The 27,898-nt window shown below is 41.6% G+C and overlaps 1 protein-coding gene across 1 annotated transcript in view; it reads left to right on the top strand.

The window, feature by feature from the left end:
- The window catches only part of LOC135884700 (inactive cell surface hyaluronidase CEMIP2-like), a 75,569-nt gene extending 56,447 nt beyond the window's left edge, over positions 1-19,122 (top strand). The window contains exons 20-25 of the mRNA XM_065412219.1: positions 3,980-4,162; positions 7,918-8,137; positions 10,153-10,254; positions 12,758-12,918; positions 14,792-14,901; positions 18,968-19,122. Coding sequence (XP_065268291.1) covers positions 3,980-4,162; positions 7,918-8,137; positions 10,153-10,254; positions 12,758-12,918; positions 14,792-14,901; positions 18,968-19,122 — 931 coding nt within the window. The remainder of the gene's footprint in view (positions 1-3,979; positions 4,163-7,917; positions 8,138-10,152; positions 10,255-12,757; positions 12,919-14,791; positions 14,902-18,967) is intronic.
- Positions 19,123-27,898: the final 8,776 nt, after the last annotated feature.

Genomic DNA, 27,898 nt, shown 5'->3' with positions numbered 1-27,898 from the left:
CAAATATCAATATTGCAATTAAAAAAAGGCCACAAGACAGCCATTTCCAAGAGAAAATAAACCGTGCTAAGCAAACGCATAAAAAAAATATGAAACACACTGTGTGGATTGTTGAATGACAGTAACACAGGAGCAGAAGCTGCGGCGCTGAGATATGCCCGTGCCAGTAGACATTTTAAGTATTCACTTTAATATTTGAAAATATTTGGTAGGACTCAGTAAACCTGGACTTTGTACCAGTTGTTATTTAGCTTTGCTTCTTCAGGGGCCCATAGTCTGGGGAAAAAACAGAGAGGAAATTGACCTCCCAAAAAAATAAATCCCCTACTATGAGAATGAACGGAATAATGTCACCAGTAAAGGTTGTAAACACGGCTATTTTCTCTTTCATTAAAGCTTCTACAAATCTGAATTTGATTTTAATTTCATTTTAAAGGATCAACTCCAAAAAAATCAGACTTTCTGCTTGAAAATTTTTAACCCGTTGTTACAAGTAAATCCTCATAACTAAAGAAAAAAAAAATCTGTCTGCTTTCTACATTTGACAGCATTTTATCTACAGTCAGTTTCACTACTTCCGTTTGTACAATCTGTTAATCACCATCCCCTTTTATTTTGATCTTTCATTCAGTATGAGGGAATCTAAAACTGCAGATTCTCACAGGGGACTCAGGCAGGTGAAGTACTGCAACTACTTTTAGAATCTAGTCCGTTCCAAAAGATTAATTGAAATCAATGGCATCCCTTTACAGATATAAAAATATAATATTTGTAAATGTCTCTTTATGATAACAGGAGCAGCTCAGAAAAGTGATGGAGGAACACAAGCCCTATTGGCTTTCACTTAGTGGCTTTGGAAAATCCCAGCTGATATTGCTTACATGTTAGGAAAGGCGGAACATGGCCCGTTTGGCTCAGAGATGCACACCAGTCTAAATTTAGCTTGATCCATCTGTGAGAGTTCTAGCTGTTACTTCTCCAGCTGAAAACAAGAATCCAAACAGAGAGGTTTAAGTTCAGAAACACTGAGGAGCCATAATTTAACTGGTCTCAACCCCCCCCCCCCCAAAAAAAACCAAGGTGTGTGTGTGCGTGTGTGTGAGAATAAGGCTTCCTGCAGCTAACGTTCCAGCCACAAGGTTCCCTACATTCAGCACTCCACAGTGAGCAGGAATAGCTCTCATCTTTTCTTTTGTGTGCAGTCATCTCAGCCTAAATCTTCTGCTGACCCATTAAGCTACATTGCCTGATTGTTTACAGCCACTGTATGAGGAGGCTGCATTTCCCTTGCAGTCCTGGCAATGGTTGCAGAGGGCAGGGCCGGCTCTAGGTCTTTTGCCGCCCCAAGCAAAAACAAAAAACAAAAACCTCCGAGAGCGCAACTGTCGAAGCAAAGAAAAAAAACAAAAACCCTAAACTACCCGGAATGCTGTCCCTGGAATTGTGCCACCCCAAGCACGTGCTTGGTTTGCTGGTGCCTAGAGCCAGTCCTGGCAGAGGGGCTCTGACCTTGTAAATTTCTGCTCACCAAAAGTGCAGGGTCCTACATGTCGTCATCTGATACCCGTGTTATCACTGCTTTGCTTGTCCTGGGTGCCACAGACAAGCAAAGCAAAATGTATGGATGACGGTTGTCAATGACTCATACAAAACAACCACCCCACCCCCTTTACAAAATAGCCAAAGTAGCTAACATGAGAGTTCAAAACAAAACTAGGATTAAATAAGAGGTTGTTTTATTGCATCTTGTTTAAATGTATTTAATCAGTTGTTTTTGTTTTTATATTTAACTGACGACTCCAGACTTTTTCCTCTCCCTCCCCACTGTTCCAATGCTTTGTTGTGGTAATATCCTTAAGGCTTATGTATGCCTGTGAGAACATTCGCAAAGAAAGGCTTGTTTTCATGAAGACATCTCGCCCTCAATACATTTCTTTCCAAAATCCAGTCAGCCCCATCATGTTGGCAAAAGGCTTTAGCAATTGTATTTTAATGTGCCTGGGGACACTCAACCGTCTCCGCTGTTCTCTCGTGTCGTGCGTCTTCCTTCCCCCTTCACTTTCTTGTTTGTATTTAGTGCTTTTCTTCCCCATGGGACTGTAACACTACACAAGAGTCAGTTCCCAGCCTTTCAATGTGTCGGGATGTTTCTGTGGCAGCATCTCCAGGGAACCCAATGTGCTAAAGCAATGCAAAGAGCGGGGGGGAAATCACCCTTAAGCAACAGTTGTGTTCTTGGGACACTATCCTAAAAATATTCCATGACTGTGGCTCTAGTGTAGTTCCTCTAGTTGGAGGCCAATATGTCTGAAAATATCTCTGGTCTCTAGTTGTGCTGAGTTGTGACACAGTTGGAGTTACTTAAAATCTAGAGGGCAGTATTTGGCTCAGTTTGATGGGGCCTGTGTATAGGAATGTGGTTTATTATTCTAGAACCGCTTGCCCTCTATTCCACCTTGTAATATGTGTGGGGGTTTTTTGTTTTGTTTTTTAAAAACATAAAGCAAGATGGAAAAACCAGGAGGAGCTTGAACCAATCCAATGGGATTGGCTTTTGCCTTCAGTGCAGCTAATGCAGAGACACTTAGCGAAAGTCTTGGCTTTTAGATTCCCAGAACTCCCCAAACCAAATCTATTTGCCTCCATTTACTGCTACATTTGCATGGCTGGCTGGCAACTCTGCACTGTATAAGCCATACGACCCTCACAGAGCAGCTGAGTGGAATAATAAATTCATTTCTACTCCAGAGTTGTAGGGCTTTGAAAAGACACTGGAGGATATACAGGGTTTCCCGTCTCTGAACCACATCCCACCATGTAAACAGGAATCCAGGTATTCTTAAAAATATTTTAAAACATCAACAGTCAGAAATCCCAGAATCCCATCTTCTCTTGGACAATTGGTAAAGTTAACCACAGTAATGGTTCAGATGTCTATTTGTGGCACAGAGTCACTGAATAGGAGAACCAGAAACAATGAAAGCCACACTTTTTTTTTTCTTTGTTTTCCCCCCTCTCTTATGTAGCCTTTCTATGACTTGCAGCTTCTTTCTCTTGTTCTACAAAAAATTCTCTAAGCTAAATGCATCTGGAAACCAAGCTTTGTTATGATTTGCTGGAAAATTCTCCCCAGTCAGTTTCTGAACTGTACTGTAACACCTTGCATGGCCCTGCTACTTGTAACATAGGTTTACAGGTTTGAACCAGTTTTCCTCTCCGCAACAGTGGCAGTGGAAATAGCCGTGGTAGAGCCAGGGCGTAAAGTCAACTCGCATTCTTCTCAGTTGGCTGTCATCAGCACATTGCTGAAATTCTGGAAGCCAGGAGTTAAAAGACCCTCTGACTATAGCCCTATTTATTATAAGTTTAGTATTGGAGAGAGGGCTTTTAGTGGAAACCACAATAATAAACTTTGCTATAAAGTGAAAGAAGCAAGTCTCTTTAAAGTATGGCTCTGGTTCAGCTCAGAGATTTCTATATAATTCCTGTATCAGTGCCCCTGTTGAAATGTCTGCTTGAAACCAGCTCCTCCTGCTAGATGAACAAAACCAAGCCTAATGGCCTTTCAAGAGATGACAATGGTCATCATGAAAAGAAATTCTGTCCTCTAATAAAGCCTGGAGAATTGCTGTCTCCAGGCCGTATTGGATGCTGAGAGCAATTCTCTGATTTTAAAGCAGTTCTGGAGCCCAATTCAAAGCCCAGTGAAGTCAATGGGAGTCTTTCCTGTGGACCTAGTGGTCTTTGGATTGGGCCCATAGTGACAAGAAGCAGTTGCTTCCAAACAAGGTGAATCCCCAAGTTAGTTTGGTTGGGATTTTTCAAAAGGGGAGGGGGTGTTGAAAACAAAGACCCTTTCTACCCCTTAAATATTGTGCTTGCAGCACGAGACCTTTTCTCATTTCTTTTCAAGTCCTTGAACACTGACAAGCATATATTTTATCTGTTTCCCCACTCCCTCACACCATTTTGCCAACAGAGGAGACTGGCTGCACGTTGCATTATGTTATCCCAAGGAGGCTATTTTCACCATTGTGGCAGACATCTACCAGCGACAGACGGGGAGCGTGCACAGTGTAAAACACTACCTAGCAGCCCCTTCCTGGCCCAGCGTGCTCAACAGGACGGGCGAGCGGCTCTTCTACTTCGACAGTGCATTGGGGTGAGTGGGACTGTATAACTGACTCCTAACCACAGGCCTCCAGACTTGCCAGGACAGCCATCTTAAGGAAAGAGCATCCCACATTAGGGATCCTTCTCCCTCATCTGCCTTCCCTTATCTCCCACTGTGGCCTGCTCCCTCTGTGTTCAGTGCTTGGCTCCTCACTCTAATGTCTTTCAGACATGTTTCTGAGAGTGAAGAATGTATTGGTGATGAGCAGCGGTGCATCACTCGGGTGAGGAAGGGGGAAGTTGGATAGTTAATTTGGGGCAGGGAAGAGAGCAGAAGAGGCAAAAGGGTAGCAAAGCAGGAAACGAAAATGAGGGGGAGGTGAAGAAAAAATGGCATCGGTCCTGTAAGCCATCCATCACCTTCCAAAAAACTTCCTCAAGCTTCTGGGTGGAACTTGGCAGCACTAAGTTAGTCCCGTTTGAGCCTCAACATTTGGCGTTGATTCCAATAAGAACCGAATCCCAAGCCAGAAGTTTTACAAGCTTATCTGCATTCTCTGAGCTTAAATCCTGCCAGCACAGTCTGTCTTGTGCTATTTTGGAACTCCCACTTCCAGCTGAAAAAGGGAATTCTGGGTGCAGAAAATATAAAATAATGAGGGAAGATAACCAAGCATTTGCAAACTTTGAAACTAGTTAGTCTTGATTAGACTTTTGGGCAAAGTTTCAGGGTGTGTGGGTGTCTTATTTTATCTGACCTCCAATGCCCAGGTCTGCAAGTTGTACTTATTGTGGTGCTATCTGCAGAAGCAATATATTTTAGCCTTTTGCTGGAATTGACAGTCAAGTGATATCAGAACATAAATATTATCATATTGATTTTTAAATGGTTATTCAGATTGATACATGACAGACACTAGTAGTGTATACATCTCTGCCTGACACCATACCTGTTCCATCTTCACTCTGCAAACCTTCTGTGCTCCTTCCAAAAGAAAATTTAAGACTGGGGGTCAAGCTATGCTCTGGTGTAAATTTGGAATAACCTCTTGGAAGTCAAGAGTTGCTCCAGATTTACACTTGTGTCACAGAGAGAGCACAGTTTGGCCCATTGTCTGTATTAAAGGTATATAAAATGCAGGGTTATGAAGAGCATCTTTGTGACAGGCTGTGAGACTTTGAACTGTCATTCATGAAAGCAAAATTAAGGGGAAAACACAAACAAAAATTGTGCTGAGATTTTACTGCTCAGTGTTCCCGCCCCCCCTCCCCATTGAGAAAGTTGCTTCTCTCTCTCCTGGCTTCAGACCATTTGACAGTGCTGGGGGCTATACACCCCCCCCCCCCCCACTGGTGTCCACATCACTAGAGTGGTGGTCGCTGCATTGATATACATATTAAAAACCATCACACCTCAAGAGACTATCTATCTGGAGTAGGTGACCATCATAGGGTGCTGATTCCAGTGCGCAGTGTGTCTGAGAGACTTAGAACTACCTTTCACAGTTTGTGTGCTTGAACTGGTTAAAAAGGGGAAGCCCTGGATAATTCTCACATTTTGACAGTGTGAGGCAAGCCTTAAAGAAGAGGCAGAGTTGCCCCTCAGGTACCTTTCAAAAGAAATTCTAGAGGCAGACAAAATGTGCTCCTGAGCCCAAATCCTCCCCTCTGTTTATAACCGTGTGGCTCCCATGGCAGGCAGTGGGGTTTCACAGGTATGTGAGAGGTTTCACAGATGTGTGAGAGCAGAATTAGGCCCCCAGTATTGAATTTTGCAGAGCAGTGCTTGTGGGAAACAAAAAAGTGAATTAAAAACAAAACAATGAACAGAAACAGCATTAAGAACCACAGGGGAATACAGGATCTTCGCAAGTCCAACTGTTATAACCTCCCTCACCCTTCTCCTCTTTGCTGAAACTCTTCCTAGCTGATAAACTAATATCCTTGGGATAGACATGTCTTGTGCTTAAGAGACTGGATGGGGGACTCAGGTGATCTAGGTTCTAGGCTCAGCTCTGCCACAGACTTCCTGTGTGACTTTGGACAAGTCATTTATGCTCTGACTCAGTTCCCCTCTATTAAATGGAGAAAATAATCCTTTGTCTTGTCTATATAGATTGTAAGCTCTTTAAGGCAAGAATTCTCTTACTGTGCATGTATAGTGACCAGCGCAATGGGGCTGCAATTTTCGAGACCTGTGGCTTCTACCGTCATACAAATAATGAATAGTAGTAATATTAATAAGACCCAAATATCTTCCATTAAAGAAAAATAATAGAGAAACCACAGCTTAGTGTTCTGCTAAAATACTTGCAAAAAAGGTACGTGTACCTTTGTACACAATGTGCACTGCCCATTGTGCCTAACCTACCAATGCAACGAACACTGAAGTCAGGTCACAAATGTCAGATTTTAAAATAAAAAAGGAAAATAGTCATTCATTCAAACATTGTATGTGACCAATCAAATCCTGGAGTGTATATTATGCCATGTGGGACTCAGCAATGCTGTAAATGTGTTCTCATGATAGGAATTGTGAAATAATTATTTGCTCATTTGTTCTCTCTTTCAATCTGTACAAAATGTTACCCAAATGGTGCAAACAGATTATTTACCAAGGAAGTGCATGCGAAAGTAGTTACTCATGAGGGTATGCAGGGGACAGAGCCATAAGCTGCCTGCTGTTCTTTTCGACTTTGAACACACAGATTGATGGGCCTGACCTGACTTGGTTCTGGAACTACAGAGCTGTTTGTTTTTTATTTAGCTAAGCTTTGCTTTTTTTAGTCCGACTGAAAATAGATGTTGAGGTTTTGGAGGTTTTATTAGCTTTTATTTCATAATCCGTGGGATGTTCCCCCTTCTCTTCAGCCACATGTGCTAGATCTCTGGAGATGAACCAAGTGTACTTATGTTTCCATTTGCCTAGAAGAAGGAGCATTAAAATTAACCCTTTTCAATAAAGCTCAGGTATTTTCCTGATAGTATAGCTGAGCTGTTTGTGATTTAATCCACCCTAAACTACAAAATAGACAAAGTTGAAAACATACTTAGGCTCATTTTTCTAGCTGCTCTAAGAGAATTGGTACAGTGGCTGCTTCAAGTGTTACTTCTGCACACTTTGAGATGAATTTTGCCTGGAAGGGACAGTCTGGGATGAGGCAATGCAAAGGCAGAGAGCCCCAGTGGGAGCTGCTGGAGTCCTCTGCCAGGCATAAAACCTCCAGGACTATAGGGAGAGCATGGCTGCTACTCCATTCTCTGGCCAGATGCAGCCCAGCTCTGGTAGCCCTGTGGAAGGGTGGTGGGGAGGTGGCTGGCTCCCTCTAGGTGGTCTAGTGTTAATATACTTGTGTAGAATTTGTACTCCACGTGCAAGGACAGCAGTTGTTCCAGGCCTCCACACCAAGCCACAATGACAAGGAGCTATTTGCACCCTCATGCAGAACCAGGCATAGGCGCTGAAACTAGGGGTGCTTAGGGTGCTGCTGCACCCCCTGGCTTGAAGTGGTTTTCATTAGATGCAGGGTTTACAGTTTGGTTCAATGGCTTTCAGCATCCCCACTATACAAACTGTTCCAGCGCCCCTGGGACCAGGCAGAACCTGACTTGCTGGTTTGTCCATAGTGTGCTGTATTATGGATTACTAAATAGGATGAAGGTATTGAAGTAACTTTCCTCAGAAAAACATTACAAGGGGGAGTTTCATGCAGTACAGATCCTGTCTCTTGCCAGATACACCTCTGATGGCACCCAAGGTAGCTCTGATCCTTTTGTTCATTTTGTAATGGTCTCATTTGTCAGGTACCTATTTATCGTCCTCCAAGCTCATGAAGCTCGAAAAGGGCACAGTTATTGCTCTCAGCAAGGCTGTGAACGCATTAAAATCGTCACACATATGTCCTCGAAGGATTCCTGGAGTTGTGCCCTTAACCCTTTCCTGGAGAATAACAGGAGACTAGCTACACAGCACTCAATGTCTCAGCGACTGACTGTGCCTTGCAGCCAGTGTGGAGCCCCACAGGTACAGAACTGAATACTTCTTTGCAATGCCAATCAGAACTTCCTCTGTAGAACGTAAGCATCTTTATAAGAAGGTAATTTTCACAAGGTATGCCGAAGGCCCCTAGGCAATTCCCTCTGCTCCTAAACATGACCAGAAGGTAGGATAGCGTAGTAGGAGGGTCTGGTTTTCTACAGCATTTTATAGTATGCTGCAGAGACAGACAACTTCTCTGAGGTCAGTTAACTAGAAGCAAATGAAGCGTATATTTGTAGCAACTAAAGTTGTCACTGGGATTGTTGAGATGTATTTAGCTTTGAATTCAAACATACTTATATATATATTTGCTGTTCTTCAAGCCAGGGTATGATGATCATGATCTATCTGTATTTTAAATGAATAGCCATGCAGATTCTGATCTCCCTTACTTTGGATTTACACCATTGTAAATCATGTGAAGTCATCCCAGATTCACACCAGTGCAACAAAGAGCAGAATCTAGTCTATAATGCACAACAAGGCATGTGCATCCTTAACACTTAACTGATTATATGACATTGTACTCAGCTTATTAGCTAATGTGATGAAATTCTTTTGAACAATGACCATTGCCCAAGTGAAGTATATGATATCCTGATTCAAAAATACAATGCAATTAATTTCAGAATGAGCCAAGGAGTAGACCAGTTCATAGATTATAAAGCCATAAGGGCCTCATTGTGACAATCTAGTCTGATCACCAATATAACAGTCCATAGGATTTCCCTGAATTAATTAATGCAGGGGCATTCCACGCAGATCAGAGGACACTCTGGTTTTCCAGACCTTTTGGAAATATCCCTTCCAGAAGGTGGTAATTCCAGGACACTAATCACCATGTTGGCTAATCATTGTTACGTGATCCTATTCCTGGAAAAACCTCTTCCTTTCATGAATGGTACCTGTAGACTGTAGAACTGACTGTTTCTAATGAAGCATTCAGAGAGGCTCCATATGTGATCTACACATAGGCATAGCCATCCAGATTGCATCTTTACTTAAACATTTAATGCTGTTGCCAAAAAAATGTATAGTAACTCAATTCTACTTTCTATGGCATCTTTAGATTCACACTAAATAGTCCCTTACACCCTGATCCTGCAAACACCTATGCATGTGCTTACCTTTTTAAATGGATCTAGAATTTGCAAAATTCAAACAATTGCAATGACATTATCAACACTGAAAATTAACAAAGGATGATATTTTTACAATGCTCATGAGTTGTTTATTGCCCTGCCTTTTACCAGCGTTGCCATCCCTCCCCCCCCCCCCCAAAAAAAATTGGCATTCAAAATTCTGTCCCATTTTTCATTCAGTTCTAGTACCTTTTACTCACATAAGTAAAGTTAAGCATGTGCTCTTAGGCTTACTCTGCAATGAATGCCATTGAAACCAGTGGGGCTGCTTGCAGAATAGCCCTAATTAATAGGTATGAGAATGATGGAATCAAGCCTGTTGTCAGAAATATATGGTGGTGGAAATAAGAGATGAGACAGAATGAAAACAAACAAACAAAAAAATCAGCAGAGGGTTAGGTTACTGAAACAGTCCGCTCCCCTTTGCATCTCTTTCAGCAACTAATGATCAGTTTTCTAAATGCATTCTTGTTCTGCACCAAGTTTTTATACAGGAGGATGGAGGGGTCAGGGAGGGTAAGAAAGAGCTGGAGTTTATAGGCAAGTATAACCAAGGTATTTAGGCACCGACAACCCTGTATTTGGAGGTATCTACTCTCAATTTAGATTGATTTTGAGTAACTATTTTTAACATCATTTTTTATCTTAATCTCTTCAAGCTAAATGTTTAATGAGTTTTACATGTTTGTGATTAAGGTTCATAACCTGCAAAAATATGCACTTTGGAGTATTTGCAGGATGGCATTCCAGGGGTGTGTGGTAGGGTGAAATGGGCAGTTGATACAATTTTTGGTTAATGAGCAATTGTTTGAGAGCCATTTTTTCCCCACCAAGCTTCTTCCCTTCATATAATTACAGGTTGCTATCACTAGTAAACCCTCAACCAAATATGTAAGAATCCAGATCCAGTCTGTCAGTAGAGCTGACATACAGAATCACTTGAAGTCAGCTTTCATTAAGGTATGCTTTCTACCAGACTTGAATTCGTGATTAAATAGGGGAACTCATTTCCTGTAAAAGTTACTGCAAAAACTTGAAGACAGTGAAAGCAATAGAAATGGGAAGCTAGATTAGAAGATTCATATGCATTGTTTCTCTTATTTATAATTATGGGGACTAGCATTTGGCTCTAAATAAAGTCAGTGGGAGTTTTGACTGTAATAGGACCAGTATGGGGGCCTTAATAAACTAGAACTATTATGCCCAGCTCTGTTTAGTACTCTGGGATTTACAGCTATGGGGTCATATCTGCACATCTTTCAAGTTTTTCTCATTAGACAGTATGCTTGCATATGTACTGTCAGAGTGTACCTGTGCATTTGAGATGCTGTTACTGCTAATGAATGCCAGCTAAGGCTAGTGTGGCATCCTTATGGATTCAGAGTAGCTGGGATTTATTGTCAGCTGCATTGGTTCCTCTACACTCCCTCCCCCACCCCCACCCCCAAAAATCAAGGCTGAATTAACTGAGGATGCATCACTGGCTGTAGTGAACTGTAAAATACATGTATAAGTTACTCTATACAGTTTATTCTCACACAGAGCTATTTAGAGATGATAGGAGAAGCCAATGGTATTTCGTAAAACTTTTAGAGTTTTCCAAAGTTTTAATTCAACCATTATTTTTCAAAGGAAATTTAATTGTGAAAACATGTATATGGAACATAAAGGCCTAGAGAATTGGGGGTAAACACCCAAAAGAACAAGCTATGCAGCAGTCCAGAACTCTTGTTTTACCAAATGAAACTCAAGCCTCAAATGTGGTTCTTAATTTATAACCTGCCGTTTCCAAATAAGTCTTAAATTTGGCAAAATGAACTCTCCCAGGTCTAGGAAGCTGACACATTCATCTGTGATTTGTGTCAGAAAAGTCTTAGTTATTGGCATCCTAAACCGCTTCTCTCCACCACTCCATGACCCACAATTAATACCTACCCTTGACCCTGAGTTATTCTTGCGTTTCCTTTTATTCTGTGACCCTGCGGTGGCCCCTTTCCAATTCTTTTTTTTTCCCTGTTGGAACTCCCTCCTCCTTCCAACCCTGAAATCGCTGTGCTCTTAACTTTGAAAACCCTGTTGCAGGGAAAAGCAGCCCTAGCAGTTTTGTTCGTTTGTTTGTTTTTTTGCTGGGTTTTGGCCAATGTATATCCAGGCTCATCCACCTTGGGCCTGTATTCCCTGGAGAGCACATATCAGAAGCATGAGATTTGAACTCACTGGTGATTAGGGTTGCCAACCCTGCAGGATTAATTCCTGGAGACTCCAGGCCAAAGATTAATCTTTAATTAAGGATTGTCATGTTATTAAATCTCCAGGAATACGTCCAACCAAAATTGGCAACCCTATAATGGTCCAGAAGGTTTTGAATCATTTGAGCACTAGATCACCTCATGCCATGTTATGCCTCTTATGCAGAAATCCTAATAAAATCTATCAGGCACTTGCTGTATTGTTTTTAAACCTGACTTTAAGAATAACATTGAAGGAGCAAAGAAATTTAGAGTTAATGCTTCCATTTCATCAGTGTGCCTAGGTATCTCATTCCATAAGGTATTGGTACAGAAGGTCACCCATAGCTAAGGTTACAATTCTGTCACTGAGGTCACAGATTCTGTGACCTTCTGGAACTTCTTCTGGGGCAGGTGTCAGCCCTGGGGCTGTTGGAACAGTGGCTGGGGCTGGAGCAGTTGCAAGCCCTGGCAGTGTTCCCCCAGAGTATTCTTAGTAAAAGTCAGACAAGTCACAGGCCTCCATGGATTGTTGTTTATTGCTCACGACGCGTCCGTGACTTTTACTAAAAATACCCATGACGAAATCTTAGCCTTACCCATAGTTATACAGCTCCCTGATGGAGAACTACATGAGCTTCAATACCATGCCATGGTATTGAGTAGTCCTAGTTCTAAATCACTGAACTACACTGTACCTGAACTACAACTCCCATGATGCCGGTGGCAGCATTTCCCAATCAAAATATTCCCGCTTGACAGATTTCTTAGTAATCAATTTTTTCAGTGGAAATTTGAAATTGTCCAGGAAAAGAACCATTGTTAAGCCAGGTACTGAGACATCTAACTGACCTTAAATGCACCTGTGTGAACAGAGGCTTGTTTAAAAATAGGCTGAAAACATGACCACCGGTGTATTGCTTCACACCTCTATTGTTTTAATATAGAAACTAGGTTCTTTGAGGTATAGATGCCGACTTCCTCTATTTTCATATAGCACACAGCTCACGAGACTTAGGTAAATCCATTATTCTTCATTATCTCCAGTGACAAAACCTCTTCAGGAGTTGGTACCTCTTACATAGTAATGATAAATTTTATGGAGTATAAATGCTTGATGTTCTCACCTGTCTGTGAGAAAGGAGTTACAAACACAGGAGATAGGATCAGAGTTTAAAGTTGCCTGTTTGTCCACAGACTGCTTCAGCTAATCCTAACCTGTATTTTGGTTGCAGATAAATGATGAAATATTCCTGTTCAATAGTCGGGGGATATTCTTCTTGGTGCTAGACGCATGTTCAGGAGCAGTCGTGAGTAGGCGGCACTTTGACACAGTTAGTGCTATAAATGCTGCCAGTGCAATAACTGATTATGTTCAAACATCTATAGAAGAGAGGTAAGCAGGGTGTTGAAAGTTTAAGTTCATGTAGCAACATGTGGGTGATAGACAAAGAGGAAAATGACCTACTTTTCATAGCTGATCTTGTGCCTGGTAAAATCTGACAGATTGAGGCTTTTCCAAAAATCCAATTTTCTCCAGAAAATAAAACCCACTATACTTCTCTCAGAGGGTTACACAGACTGCAGACGGAGACAAATTTTCTGGAAAACTGGCACTTCCATTTAAGTTAACAGTTTGTTTTCCATCCTGAGGTACATAAGGCCTTTTGCAATGACATTTGCAGTTCTATTAACTTATTCTGGTGTCCAACTGAAACGGCAGCAATTTCCTGGCAGGGGATGACTCATTTTTTCCATTGCTGGAAAGAGAGAGTTTGTTTATTCTTGCTGGTGGTTGTTTGCTTTTTTTGATGGAGAAGAATCAGAGGTGTGCCAGACTCTCCCACAGGACTTTTCTTGGGCAAGCCAGTTAATTGACCTGCCGGCTCTGTTACCTTAGATGTGCTTCGGCAATGAGCTGGATCATCTGTGTCTGGTCCACATTCCTTGTGGTTTTCTGTGTCACCACATAAACATGGAACAGCAGAGATTTATAGAAAAATTCTTGGCTGCTGGTAAAAGCAGGTCAAATAACCAGAAAACAGACTTTCACTCCAAGGCATTTCTGAGCAGTTCATGACCATGGATACAAACACTGCTGAGCTATCCCATGTGTATTGTCACAGGATCCACTCACTGCTAGAGGTGCCACCTCCTGGTCCCTCTGGAGATTAGCTCTTTCCAGGTGCTGTGCCCTCCTCTGAAGATCTCTCCACCCATCATTCTCTCTCACCCTGCAGCCCCACTCGCTCCAGCTTCCTCTTCGTGACTTGGCCCTCTGGCCAGGTCACTATGGTCCTCTCTTCTGGGATATCAAAGTCTTTCCATTCAAACTGACCTAGGCAGTCTGTTCTCCACTGCCTGGTCTGAGCCACTTCCCCAGTGGCTGGTAGGAGAACCCTGATCCACCCTCAAGAGCAGAACTCTAGGTTCCAACTCAGACCCTCTACTCAGTAGCCAAGGTCTGGTCTCTTCCTGGGCCTCTTCTGGCTCTCCCTCCTTTTCTGGGTTTGCCAGTTCCTCACATCTCTCTTCTCCCAGGGAGCAACTGCAGACTGCTGCTGTCAGCTACTAGGCTTTATACATGCCCTCTTTTTCCCATCCAGCTGAGCCTCATCTAATTAATCTCTGCTCCCTGGCTCCTCCTCCAGGTGCAACCTGAGGAGTTAATTGGCCCAGCTAGCCACCGTACCCGCTCGTGGGGTGGACACCCCATCATATGTATGTGTGAATATATGAAATAATCTATTCACATATACCCACATAGATACATACATGGTCTGGGTTCATATTTCACAGGCACAAACAGGTAGTCAGTCACCTGAATGCTATCAACTGTGCCTATAATTCATTGCAGGTGCAATTCATTGTGGGCTCAAAATTGCATCTGTGAGGTTAGAAGCCAGCCTCAGGCTTGACTGAGAATCAGATGCAGAAGGTATGAATGTGTGAGTTTGGGACTATATTGTATTTCAAGTGAATTTTTCCTGGGGGTAAATATCAATACCCTATGTAGGATATGCTTTTTCAATCATTTTTGCTTTGTTTTGGTTCAGAATGAAATGAAGGTGACATTGAAAAGGTAAAGTCCTGATTCAGGAAAGCATTGAAGCACATGCTTAACTTTAAGCATTGTTGTGTGTGATTGAAGTCAATGGGACTTAAGCATATGCTTAAGTGCTTTCCAGAATTGGGGCATAAAGATGCAACAGACACTTAACAAGAATAGTCTTATGCTATTGTGCTGTAATAATTGTCCTTCTTTTCAGCTCAGTTGTTCTTGTGTGCTCTAAAGACGGGTCAGAAATGATGGGAACCTCTGAAATGTCTGTTTTTACAAGGTTAGGTTCTGCAAAGCCTATTGTCTTCCACAAAAAAGGTGACTATATTTATGTGAATTACACTGCCATGCCTTCTTTGACTAAAATTGAAAGTGCATTTGTCTAGCAAAAATGTACAAGCACCACCTTCTGAGTTTATAAATATATACTATGCTATAAAATATACCAATATCATCTAGGGGAAATTGTTGAAAAGCTCGAGCCTCAGAGCTAGGCAGAAATTTGAGGAATCTTTACCCTTTATTACAAATCTAAAACTCAACCCGTCTCACCAATAAATAGCCACACTTTGTGAACTTTTCACTCCAAAAAAAAAAAAAAAAAAAAAAAGCCCCGTTTTTCCAGTGGAAATTATTCAGTTTCTGAACAAAGAGTAGACTCCAACTTTAAAATTCAAATATTTTCAGAGGAAAAACCGGCCATGAAGTTAAGTTTAATGAGAGAGAAAAATACCCTGAAATGAAATTCAGATGAGAGCAAAATGTAGGTCACGATGGAAAAAATCACCAGTTTTGGACGACCCTACTTCTACTTTTACCTTGATTTCCTGCAAGATCATTTGCAGTAGCAAGAAATTTTACAGTGATCAACTAATCTATAATGAAGTGCCCCTTCAGTTCAGATAAAAATAAGCTTTTTCTCAAAACTGAAACCAGACAGTTGGTCTCCCTGTTCTGTTTAATGTTTTCTTGCACCTCTGCACTTCCCAAGACTAGAAGCAGACATTCCAAAATACTGTAAGAAGGGCTTTTCTCACTGTAGTCACAACCCAACTGGGAGATGAAGAAACCCAGATCTAAAAAGTTTTTTCCAGCGTTATTTCCAGACCAAAAAACTTGAGATAATTTTGGATGAACTAGATTGCAATCTGGACTAGGTGTTTGTCCATCATTCCCTTTAATGGAGGTGGCTAGCACTGTCTTTGCTGGGGTACCTATTCCACCCTTATTACCACTTCAGTTTCCAGTCAGTGGATTGACATCTTCTGCAAGGAAGGTGAAGTGCCTTTTGGTTGGTTGTCCAGAGTTTGTTGCCCTCCTGGGGCCTCATCCAAAGCCCACTGCAGTCAATGTATTTCTTTCCATTGGCATCAAAGGTTTAATCAGGCCCATCTAGAGTTTCATATCCTTGTTTTAAAATCAATAAAGATATTTGTAAAGGAACAAAAAGGAAAGGGGGGGCGGGGAATATAGTGATACAAAACTGTGGCCCAATCCTAATACCATTAATTGGTCCTTAGGCAGGCCAAACACCCGTTCTGTTCAGACTGAGAAAACATAGCAAGGTCGGACCTTCTTAAAGTGAGCTAGCGCCTGACCCTGGTGCTGCTGCAGATAAAACTCCCATTGACTTCTGTGGGAGCAGAATAATCAAATGAAGGGACATCCAGATTTACATCTGCACTTCGTCTTCCAGATCAAATTCCGCCCCCAAGTGCACACAATTCCCCTTCAAAGGGAGTTGCATGCATGCATGCACCTGAGGACAGAATTTGAAACCGAGTACCTCCCACCATTGTGCTGAAGAATTGCATAGCTCCAAGAATATCAGAGGTACTCCATTATACTGTAGTGCCCCAGACCAACAGACTTAATCTTGAATTTCCTGTCTCTTGCTGATTTTAGCTGAAATTCTTGTCAAAGGTTTAGTGTGAATGTAGCAGCCATGTGCACACTGTACTGGCGGTGCCGTATTTCCACACACTAATCCTACTGGAAAATAGAAGGTCGGCCAAGTACCGCTTTTGTGGAGTAATTCCTTTAGTTGATAAGAAAATCAGCCAGCCAGCCATCTGTGATTCAGTTTGATACCTCTTAAGCAGAGGTCAGAAGTGGAGTTGGCTGTATTTTCAGTCACACTTCTTTTTTTCTTTCGCATCTGTTTACAGCAGTGAAGTAACTTATCCAGAAAAAAATTATTTAAACTTACTCTGATGCCTGGTTTAAATAGCCATGTTAACTCACTCATATTATTCTTAAAATGAGTGGTGAGCATACACTTCAGAGCAAGGAAGGCAGGTGTGCCTTTGTGCTCATTTTAGTTACTGATCAGCTGTTTTTTTTTAACTTTGCAGAAAATAATTTTCATTTTTTAGCCATTGAAACACTAAAAATTTCAGTCTTTGCAGAAAACCAAAATATTTTCAGTTTTTTGATGAAAATACAGAAATTTTTGAATAAAATTTAACTTTTTTTTTGTAATTTTTTGGGGATCTAAAAACCCTTCCTGATCAGCTCCATTCAGAGTACTTTACATGCATGATTCTGTCCTCCACCGTGGCTCTCTGTATCACTACTCTGGTGGTGTAGAAAGAAATGGAAATGCTTCACACAGAATCCCCCTATCTTAATGAAAATCCGTGTTGCTGCAGGAAGCAAAAGGTGCTGTAGTTTGGTAGGTAGCATTCTTCGAGTCAGTAGTGAACTAATACTTCAGCATGATGCTAGGCGACAGTGTGCTGCTGCTCTCTTTTGGGTGAAATAAGAAACCAAAGAACTGGCTTTTCAGAAGTGCCAGGGTGCTAGTCCGGATGTCCATGACAAACTTGAATCTGGGTAATTCTATTAAAATTCCCCCCGATGCTTCAGTTGTATGCAGTATTTGACTCCATAACTCTGACATTGTCTGGCAGCTATTTTAACAGTGCACAATCCATTCCAGAGGTGGTTATGTTAATGAGGGTTGAAACATTTCCTCTAAATGCATGTGGTTTGAACCTGATTGCACTGAAGCCACTGTCAAAACTGCCATTCACCTTAGCGCAGTGGTTCCCAAACTGGGGTTCATGAACCCCTGGGGGTTCGTGAAATGTTACAGGGGGTTCTCGGTAAAAAATTCCCTAATGGCGGACAGAACTGTCCCTAGGCAGCACGGGGTCAGCAGCCCAGAGCCCCTGGACTTCCAAGAGCTAAGCAGATCAAAGCAAGCATATCTATCACTCTGAGGAGATTTAAATTTCAAGACTCCTTATAAGAAATGGAAAGGGAGGTGGATATTTTTTGCTGTTTTTAAAATTAAATAGTCCGCTAGTATTGTTTTTAAAGAACAAGTTTAAGCTTTGTTGTAACGTGCGTTGTTTGCTTGGACTGTTCAAGATCTGAATGCTTGTGTAGGAGGAACTCTGAGTTGGCTTCTTAAATACCTTCATACTGTTTCACATCCGTTACTCCTTGATGAAACGTAGCGGCTTTGTCTTATAACAGGCTTATTCACAGTGATACAAGCTACGAAAGTGAGATCTTGGAAGAGTATTGCCGTTTTCATAAAATAATAAAAATACTGTAATGATAAATAATAATTAATAATAGATAGTGTGTAATAAGCTTGTCATAAAAACAAATTGTATATTTCCAAGGTCACTGCTTTTATAATTTATACTCACACAAAGGAGAAAATCCCTGGAACTATTAATTTTTAGGAGGGGGTTTGCAAGACACGACATTTTAGTGAAAGGGGTTCACAGGTTGTTAAAGTTTGGGAACCACTGCCTTAGCGGGAACAGGATTGGGACCTTGTTGCCTGGAACTGTAACTCTTATTCACATGAAAAGTGTTTTACATTAATAGTCCTGTTGCATGAGTAGGATTGAGCCCACAGTTTGCAAATAGCCTTGGGTTCATTTACAACAGAACGTATAATACAAATGTAATATATTATTATTAAAACAAAAAGACACATACGGGGAGTCAACACAGGGAACAACAGCTTAGGCATAGCCGAGAAAACTGATCTAACCTAATAAAATAAGGATTCAAAATTCCCTAGCCATTTTCATCCAGTCAGATATGAAAAAATAACCGCATTTAAAAACAGACCACAGAACATTAGTCCCACTAACTCAAATCTGGGACCTCCATCACCGTTAATTGAAATTCCTGAGGACAGTGCAATCAGAATACTGCTTCAATGTGGTTTATCTCAGGCATTGTTCCTCTCCTTCATTCTTCCTTATGTTTTATAAAACGTTATGTTACTGTAATCCAAGCAAAGGGATGGCCAAAATGTTTCCTTGATCTGTGCAGTGAGTTTGTGTCATGACAATAAATGGTTATTCCCTTAACCCAGTGATACAAAGGGTCACTCTTTTTGTCTCTCCTTTTTCAGGGAGTTTTGCTATGCTTGGATATAAAGGACAGGCCAGACCCTCCTGGATTAAAATCCTTAACCAAGCTGCTAATCAGAAAGCTGCTTTTCTACAGCATTATGTTCCCTTGATGTTGAGAGAATACAAATGTTCAGCTAACTCTGCAGAGTTTTAGGATTCTTTCTGTATCTGAACCACTTACAAAACAACTCCAGAGAGGCTGGGGAAATCAGACAATTTAATCTTGCTATGTTGTTGTTGGTTTAACATCAGCCAGGCAAATCCTACAACTCACAGTGTAACTTTGGATGGTGTTGTTTTTATGGGTTTGTATCAGGCTGATGTTTTTTCACTTGTATTTTTTATAACTAATAAATGTATTCTGATCTTACAAAGTGTGGGTAAAGCTTTGTTTTTCAAGTAATGCGTGGATGGAATGGTTTTGCTGGGTTGGGAGATGGTTAAAGGCCCTAAAGGCTACTTTTCCCCAAGGAAACCAGAACATACCTGCCATTTAGTACAATCCAGTGCATTCCAAAGGTGAAAATTTGCTCCTCAGAAGCATATGAGCCAGGAATGAAATTTGGCAAAGAAAAGTTCACAGTATCCAGGGAAGGAGGTGAACCTCATCAGAGGTAGGCAACCCCTCCCCTTCATTCTGCCTTTAATTTACACTCCGGAATCCAATGACTTCCGTTCAAATCTAGGTCTGCTTTAAAATGAAAACACAAAACAAACAAGAAAAAACATCTGCCACAGCTCCTTAGATGAACTGAAGTTAATAAAATCAATGCGCATCAACAGATAAGCTCACAATAATCTTGTAATATCTTCTTTCTCATCAGGCTTATTATATACAACTGTTGTGCAATTGTTTCTATCTGTAGCTAATGACTGGTGAAATCATGTCTACTCTACTGGCAAGAAAATTTGTTTAAAGGCTCCCAAGTATATGAATCGAGATAAGTTGTCCTGGTATGGTAAGGCCAGATCGTACCTTCCTCAGGTGATGCTCACATGGACTTTTCTCCTGCTGATGTCAATAGCAGTTTGGTTGTGTAAGGCAGAGTATCTGGGCCACTGCTGGCACATACCGGCTCTTTCTTTGTGGTTTTTCTTTAAATTGCTGCTTCTTGCAGTAATTAAGACATAATAGCATTGAATGGAAAGTGGGGAACAACTGGTATTGACAACCAGGTATTGACTTATCTGGTAGTGGCTGCACTGAAATTTTGGTTAACATTGTGCTACCGATAATAACAATAAAGGAGGGGTAATTTTGAAACAATGAAGGTAAATATCTGGTTTTGACAGGTGCAGCAATCCAAAATGCTGAGAATTTTAAAAACCAATTGGACTAAAATGTGAAATGTGTTTTTAGATTTGTTTGACTGCTAATAACGACGGGATTGTCCGTAAAATGTTCTCCAAACTCCTTCAGGGTATTAGACATTTATTAATTAAGGTCACATTCTAGGTGCTTCACTGATCTGGGTGATGGGCCTGATTTGAACAGCAGGTGTGTGGATGCAACAAGGAAAGGATATTATTTGGGAGGGAAAAGGTAAAATTCTGCTCCCATTTGAAGTCAATGGCAAAACTCCCATTAACTTCAGGGGGCCCAGGACTTCACCAAAAGATTCCTGAGTCAGCTGCTGACTAGAGTAAACTTGCAGTGTAAACAAATGACATGATGATTTTGTTCCTATTATTACTGAGGGAATGGATTTATCTGAGATTTTACTGTGCTAGATGTCAAAAGCTGGACAAGGGCTTTTACAGTTTTAAACTGAAATTAGGGTTTCCTGTGTCTACAGACTGCAGAGTGCATGGAGAGTTATGTGCCAGGGGACTATTTTGGTAACCTTTGCACCCCAAAAAAGAAATCAGCAATTTTTATTTGATTTCTTTTTCTTTGTTTATAAAATGGCATGTTCCTCAGTGCATTTCCTGGGAGGCAGTTGTTCATAGAACAATCAGCAGTACAGCCAGCACTTAGTGACAACTTTTTTAGCAGTGTTGGCTGAGGCCAAGAACTAATGGATTGTGTCATCATCCAGAATATTTTCTCATCCCTCGGGGTTATCCTTCTAGTTTCAGATCATTGGCAGGTCAGTGATGGGGAAGCTTGCAATACTGTTATCTTTGCTCTATGGATAGAAAGAGTGCTGGTCTCCTCAGCTGTCAATCAACACTAAATTCCCAGGAAAGCTATATAAAAGGAAAAATTAAAATTGCAGGTAAAACTGATTGTTCAAGTAATGTGTCCTTATTGTGAATTAAAGATCATGTGATCCTCCGCTCAGATCAGAGAACTGACGTCCAGTGGCTAAATACTGTAATAAGAACTTAAGTGCATCCTAGGTACATGTAGCAGAATCGCTTCTCATTCCCATTCTATCTTTTCCAAATGAAGCTCTGTCACTGCAGTTGATGGACACAATTTAGGGGTTTTCTAGAGATGTGAAGATGCACTCGGCATGATTTCTTTTTTTTTTTTTTTTTGAATGCATATGATGCAGTTCAGTGGTATGAATGAAGCACTTGATAATCTGTTGTGGAGCAGAATGAGTGTGTTGAGTGAGAGCAGCAAGAGCTTTCTCATAATTCAGTGGGGGAAATGGGACTTGCTGTATCTGCAGTTGTTTGTCAATGAACACTGCAAACAGTAATTTTTGTCATATTCGTGACACACAGTTAAAGTATAGGTTGTTTGTCTGTTTATATTCATCACCATGGTATACGAGCTCCTGTCCTGTTGGCCCAGATGATGGGTAGATTGGATAGCAAGATTTAGCAATGGTGCAGCATGTTTCTCAGCCCTGTTGAAACAGTTAATTGTCTGTCTAGCTGTGTGACAATTTCAGCTTCAATGAGGGGGTCAAACAGACTGAATGGAAGGGAAGATGGTTCAGAATGAAAGGCCAGGCCAAGGGCCTTCAAACTCTCCCCCTGTGTGGTCATCATGACTCCATCTTGCTTTGGCATCTCCCTTGACTGAGACTGAATGAGGTGAGTGAAATTCTGACTCAAATGATGGAGTCAGTAGTATCAGAAATGTTAATGCATAGATGTTGACATCATTTTTATACTATATGTATAAAATTTGTATACATGTATGTGAATGTAATGTCTATAAACATACCTATATGTCTTCCATGTGTGTATAAATCCATGTTAATAGATAGCCTTATAGAATTTATTTTGGATAAATTGGTAATTTTATACTAGTCCTTCTATAGAATTAACTCCACTTCTTTCCTCAGTATATTATGTAATGAGAGTGTTGCATATTAAAGCTAAGCTTTATTTCACTGGGTAGACCCATATTCTGCACTACTGCTTTGTTTCTCCTTTGAATTTTTGATACATGTGCACAAGTTATGGGCCAGGGAGGTGAGGGCTGCATTACTAATATCTGTTCTGTGCTTTGAAGACTTCACAGCTGAAACAACCAAGAGGTTTTTACATGTTGAGGTTACTGTTTTGTTGGCTAGATTCTGGCTCTCTGATGAATGGCTTGCATACTCACTGTCCAGCAACGTCATGCCACTGACGTGGGACCAAGCCATTGTGCTACAAAGCCTACGTGATTCAGAGCACTCTGAGTGACTTGGTCTCTTGAGCCTATGAGGTAGGACACCTGAGGTGGTCAGAGAGAAACTGCCTGAGGAGAGGAGTGGAATGTGGATTCATTGCCAGAACAACAGGTAACAGAGCTTTTTTTCTGGATCATTAGCCAGACTGAGGAAGACCTTGATGAGGTTCAAAAGGTAATGTACAAAGTGATGTGATGAACTCTATGGGCCACTGGAGGAAAAGGAAGCAGGATCAAGCTCTATATGAGGTGATGAGTGTTATATAAAAATATAGATAAGATGAGGACTGAACCCTCCAAGCTGCACTGTTAAGTCCTTTTGAACTCCTGTTATAACCTGATTCAGTTTTCTGAGGCCATAAGAGCAAGAGGCTGTGAGTTTGAGCCCCAACATTGGATCAAATCACTGATGGTACACGCTCTTTATTATCCTGGAGATTTATTTGATCATATCAGACAGGTCCAGATTCTGAATCCTAGTAGTATAACGCAGAGTCCTAAACCCAGTCTAAGGTTAACGACTGGTGAAAGAGAAGCTGGCGGAAGGAGAGTCATGTACCCAACCTTCTGAAGAATACCTTTCCTCCCAAAATTAAGCCAAGTGGCAAGTGTCCAGGGGAAACAGGCAAGGAGCTAAGGTGAGCCAGACACAAAGAGTAAAGTGCCACAAAAGCAAAAAGAAAAATATTTGCATCCCAATGTGGAACCCTGGGTAGTGCTGTGTGACTATCCCGTTGGGCTGCTGGAAACACTTTCCTTCCAGTCAGGGTAAAAGAGACCCCAAAGCTGTGAACATTTAACAAAGGACACTATTTCCACCTGGACACTCAGGATACTAGAGACAAATGTTTCAAAAGCTGCTTCTAAATTTCAATGGCGCATGCACTAAAAACCGCATATATGAGTGTGCGGGTGCAAATGAAGAGGCTGGCTTAGACCTCTTCAAAACTTGGCCCCATTTGTCCAGGGAACTTAGCTGTATTTGCAAAAAATGCTGTGCTGCATCTTAGCAAATGTGTAAATGCACCCACCTCCAAATGCAGCCGATATGCGCATTACATTATGCCACCAATTGCCAGTCTGAGACAACTGGCCATCTTCCTGAGTAATACACAAAGGCTTTCCTTCTCCTTTATTTGCAAAGGGTAAAAATTTTTTAAACCACCTAAGTCTCATTGACTTTGTGAGACGTAGCCTCCTTCATGCCTAAATCATGGGACTTAGGCTTCTAAATGACCTAGGTGTTTTGAAAAATGCTACCTAAAACTTTAGAGGTCTTTGGGTCTGATTCTATGAAGTGCTGACCTTCTTCAACTTCCACTGAAATTGGTAGGAGATAAAAGCACTCAGCACCTCCCAGGATCTGCTTGGAGGAATCAGAATGAAAGAACTTGCAGCAAGTATTACATAGAGAGGAACTGAACTAAATCCCCTTCCCATTGGGGGAAAATGTTAGATAAATTGATAGGGAATCCAGGTTGAGAGAGAGTGGTCAGGTTCTGTTTCTGGCTCAAGTATTAAGCCAATTGTAAAGAATGATTGTTTCAACTATTCCGCTTCAAGATCATCACCTTTATTTGGTTCCCTTTTCCCTTGCCTCGTCACAAAAATCTGCCTAATGTGCAGATGGCAAAAACAACATCAAACTCATGTACAGTACCATTTAAGATTTAACAATGATGCATTTATGTCACTGGGGCTAAGGTTGTGCAAGCATTTGAATTGGAAATCCCTGGATATGTGTTTGCATGGTGTCAGGGCTGGATCAAGGCTTTTAAATAACTACAGAAATGTACTAGCAGCAGGGCCGGCTCTAACTTTTTTGCTGCCCCAAGCAAAAAAAAAAAAGAGCGCTGCCCCGCCGTAACACCCCCGCCCCCAAGCGCCACGCTGCCCCGCCGAAACACCCCCCCCCCGAGCACCGCGCTGCCGTAACACCCTCCCCCCCCAAGCACCACGCTGCCCCGCCGAAACACTCTCCCCCCCCGAGCACCGCGCCGCCGAAACACCCCCCCCCCCCAGCGCCGCGCCACTGAAACACCCCCGAGCACCATGCCACGCCGCCGAAACACAAACAACCCCCCCCCCCCCGAGCGCCGCCTGGCCGAAACCAAAACAACAACAAACCCCAAGTGTCCCCCGCCACTCCAAGATTGGCTGCCCCTTACAAGGTGCCACCCCAAGCATGTGCTTGGTCGGCTGGTGCCTGGAGCCGGCCCTGACTAGCAGCCTGCTGTGCGATGGTTCACCCTAGCTCAGGAATGTCAGTGTAAAGAAAGGCAGATGCATCCAAGGTGAAGAAAGCCAAATGTACTTGTCAAGTCAGTTTTCCCAGCTTGAGTTAAGATGTGAAATGGCCTGTTACAGGCACAGAGCAATGTTCTCTCAGCATAGGGAATGTGAACTGTCATCACAAGTGTGATGGCAGTAAAAGGACAGCACAGGCGCTAATTAAACCTCCCATTCCTTTCTCAGAAATCAGTTTCCTGATCAGCCCAGAGCACTTTGCATCTGAACAAGGAAGCTTCCAATGCACTTTTGAACTGGCCACCAAAACACTGAAATCTAAATATGGGCTCAGACGAATCTTTCCTAGTATAACGAAAGCTCCAGTTTTCACCAAGCACAGCATGCAGTGGGACACACAATCTGGTGATGATATCTCTCTGATATCACTCAGCTTGGCAATTCCATTAAAAGAAACACCAAATCATCATCTCTTTTATCTCTCTTTAAGTATGTGTACTGTTCTGTGCAGATCTGCACTGTGGACCATTGATCTTACAAAGAGATTCTAGAGTAGCTAAGGAGCTATATACTTTCCCATGTCCATTTTCTGTTCTAGTTTATAAAGGTTCTTCCTTGACTTCAGTGTGAGAAGGCTCAGGCCCATAGGCCAAAATTTTCATAAGTGACTACTAGTGACTTCAGGTGTCCCCAGCCATTTTTGGATGCCTACCTTCAGACACCCTAAAGGAGCTTCATTTTCAGAAAGTGTTTGAGGACCCACATTCTAAAGATCAGCCCCATTCCAGGTGTATAGTATTGGCTCCCAGAATCTGAGGTATCCATAATCATGAGTCACTTCTGAAAATCTTGGCCAGGGTGTCTAGGCTACTAAATAACTATCTACCTATCTTGGTACTTCTGTGGCTTCAGCATTGTAGTAATAACTGAATACCTCATAATCAGTAATGAATACTATCCTCACAATACCCCTGTGAGGAAGGGAAATGTCATTTATCCCCATTTTACAGAGGGGAACTGAGGCACAGAAAGACTAAATGACTTGCCCAGGATCATGTAGGAAATCCGTTATTGAGTCAGAAATTTAACCCCAATCTCCTGAGTCCCAGTCCAGCGTCCTACCCCTTATACTGTGAGAGGAGAGAAAAGAAAGGGAGCTCTCCTGTTTAAATGCTTGCCATTTCTGCCCATTTTCCACTTTCCAGTTAGTGTGGAGATTACAGGCTTCTCTTTCAACTGAGCATGTCCCTCTACATTGTTACCCGTTTAATAGCACCAAAGACATCTGTAACGCAAAATGGCTTTCAGTGTTCTTTGCAGTCATCAGTCAGATTGGGCTATTACCTTGACAACCACGAGATGTACCTGTGAGAAGAAGAGTAATTCTCCCTTTCCCCCACCTACGCCCCGCTGACTGAGGAACTTTAGGGAGCCCACACTTATGATTTCATTATGAATTTTTTTAAAATCTCAAGCTGTCTTTAAATGTATGTTTACATTTACCCACCAGCACCATCTGTTCTGTGTCTGCTTCAGCATAAAACTATGAGGAACTAGATAGATCGGGGGCTCCTTTTAATGCTTTCTAGTGCATTATGACTATTGACACCTGCAGTAGCAGCCGTCTAAGCACTAACTAATGGCTTCCTGTATCTACTTTTAGCATTGTCTGCTAATATTCACTCTTTTTGAAATGATTCCCAGCTGTTGGATCCTTCCAAAGAGTGTGTCTTGCCAGACTTAGAGATATGAATCCCACTCACAATTGCCAGGTGGCTTTTAACGGCTAAATGAAAAAGCTTTTCTCACCCAATGGAGAATTTGCGGATGGAGTTTGAGAAACATTCAAGATTTATTTAGAAGGATTCTTTCACGGCCCTTACACTTTCAGAGCATTTGAATAAATATGGCCATTTGTTGACAGAAATTATTACATCATAGTTTAACTTAATAATATGGCGTCTGTTCAAGTAAGCTGTAGCTTGATTGCTTTATTCCCACATGACTCTAAGCTAACAACAACCCATTTGCAGCAGGAACTGTTCTGAAACCCTCCCTTATGGAAGGCATGAATGGAAAGTCATTTTCCCCTTCTTAATTTTTTTTTTTTTTTTATTGTTTGACTCTAGCACTTGTGAAAGGTGTTGAACTGACACCCACGGAATCTGAGATCTGCTTATCCCCAGAACAGGAACCGTATTTTTCTCACATGGCTCTGTCAGTGTCACTCAAATCTGGCCCAGCAGAGGCACTGTTCGTAGTGGGAGTGGAACTTGTTCTCCTTGGCCTCTCTGGGACATCCAACAAGGATGCCAGTTTGTACTAACAGTGATAGTGAACACTGGGAACTGAACTGAGCCCCCTTCCATTTAGCCAGAGAACAGGGAAGAGCTTGTTTTAACCACAGCAGTTTAGATTCTGCAGAAGTTATTTGGGCCCAACACAAAAGTGGCATCTCCAAAAATATCTACATTTTAAATGTTGTTGTATTCTTGGTCCACACCATGCTGTGCAAGCTTGAGGACAAAGCCATTTGGCACTGTCTGGCAGTAAACCGTAGCTGTTGTCTCCAAAGGAAGCAATGACCAGAGGAAGTGACCACTGTCCTTGCATTCTGGCAAAGAAATTTCTTTACTACCCAATAATGAGATAGAAAATGCCTGCTATCACTGTCAAACTTCATACCTTTTGTATCTAACCGATGTGTTATAAATAAAAGACCAAACCATTCGTTTTAGAAAGTGTATGCCTTCAAACAAAACTGATGTGCCTCAGTCATGGTTACAAAATTGCTTTCACATGCACTGCTATACTGCGGTATCACAGCAGCGCAGTTTGTGCTTATACTTAAAATAGACAATACCTACCCTATTTCAAATCAGATTGTGTAATAACGGTGGACAAATGTTGACTTTTTAATGGTCACTGTTGTACTTCAATAACACTTACCATAACATTATTGGCTTATAAAATGTTGACACTGTTAAATGGTCAGACACATGCTTCTTAGTTCTGACCACAATCGTATTGAATGGTTACTACTCACTGAAAATGTGCATCATTCAGAGATTAAGCCATTACTGAGTAGAGCTAGGCACAAAATAGA

Source organism: Emys orbicularis, chromosome 10 (genome assembly GCF_028017835.1).
Source record: "Emys orbicularis isolate rEmyOrb1 chromosome 10, rEmyOrb1.hap1, whole genome shotgun sequence".
Lineage (NCBI taxonomy): Eukaryota > Metazoa > Chordata > Testudines > Emydidae > Emys > Emys orbicularis.
This window is presented reverse-complemented; position numbering and strand designations above follow the sequence as displayed.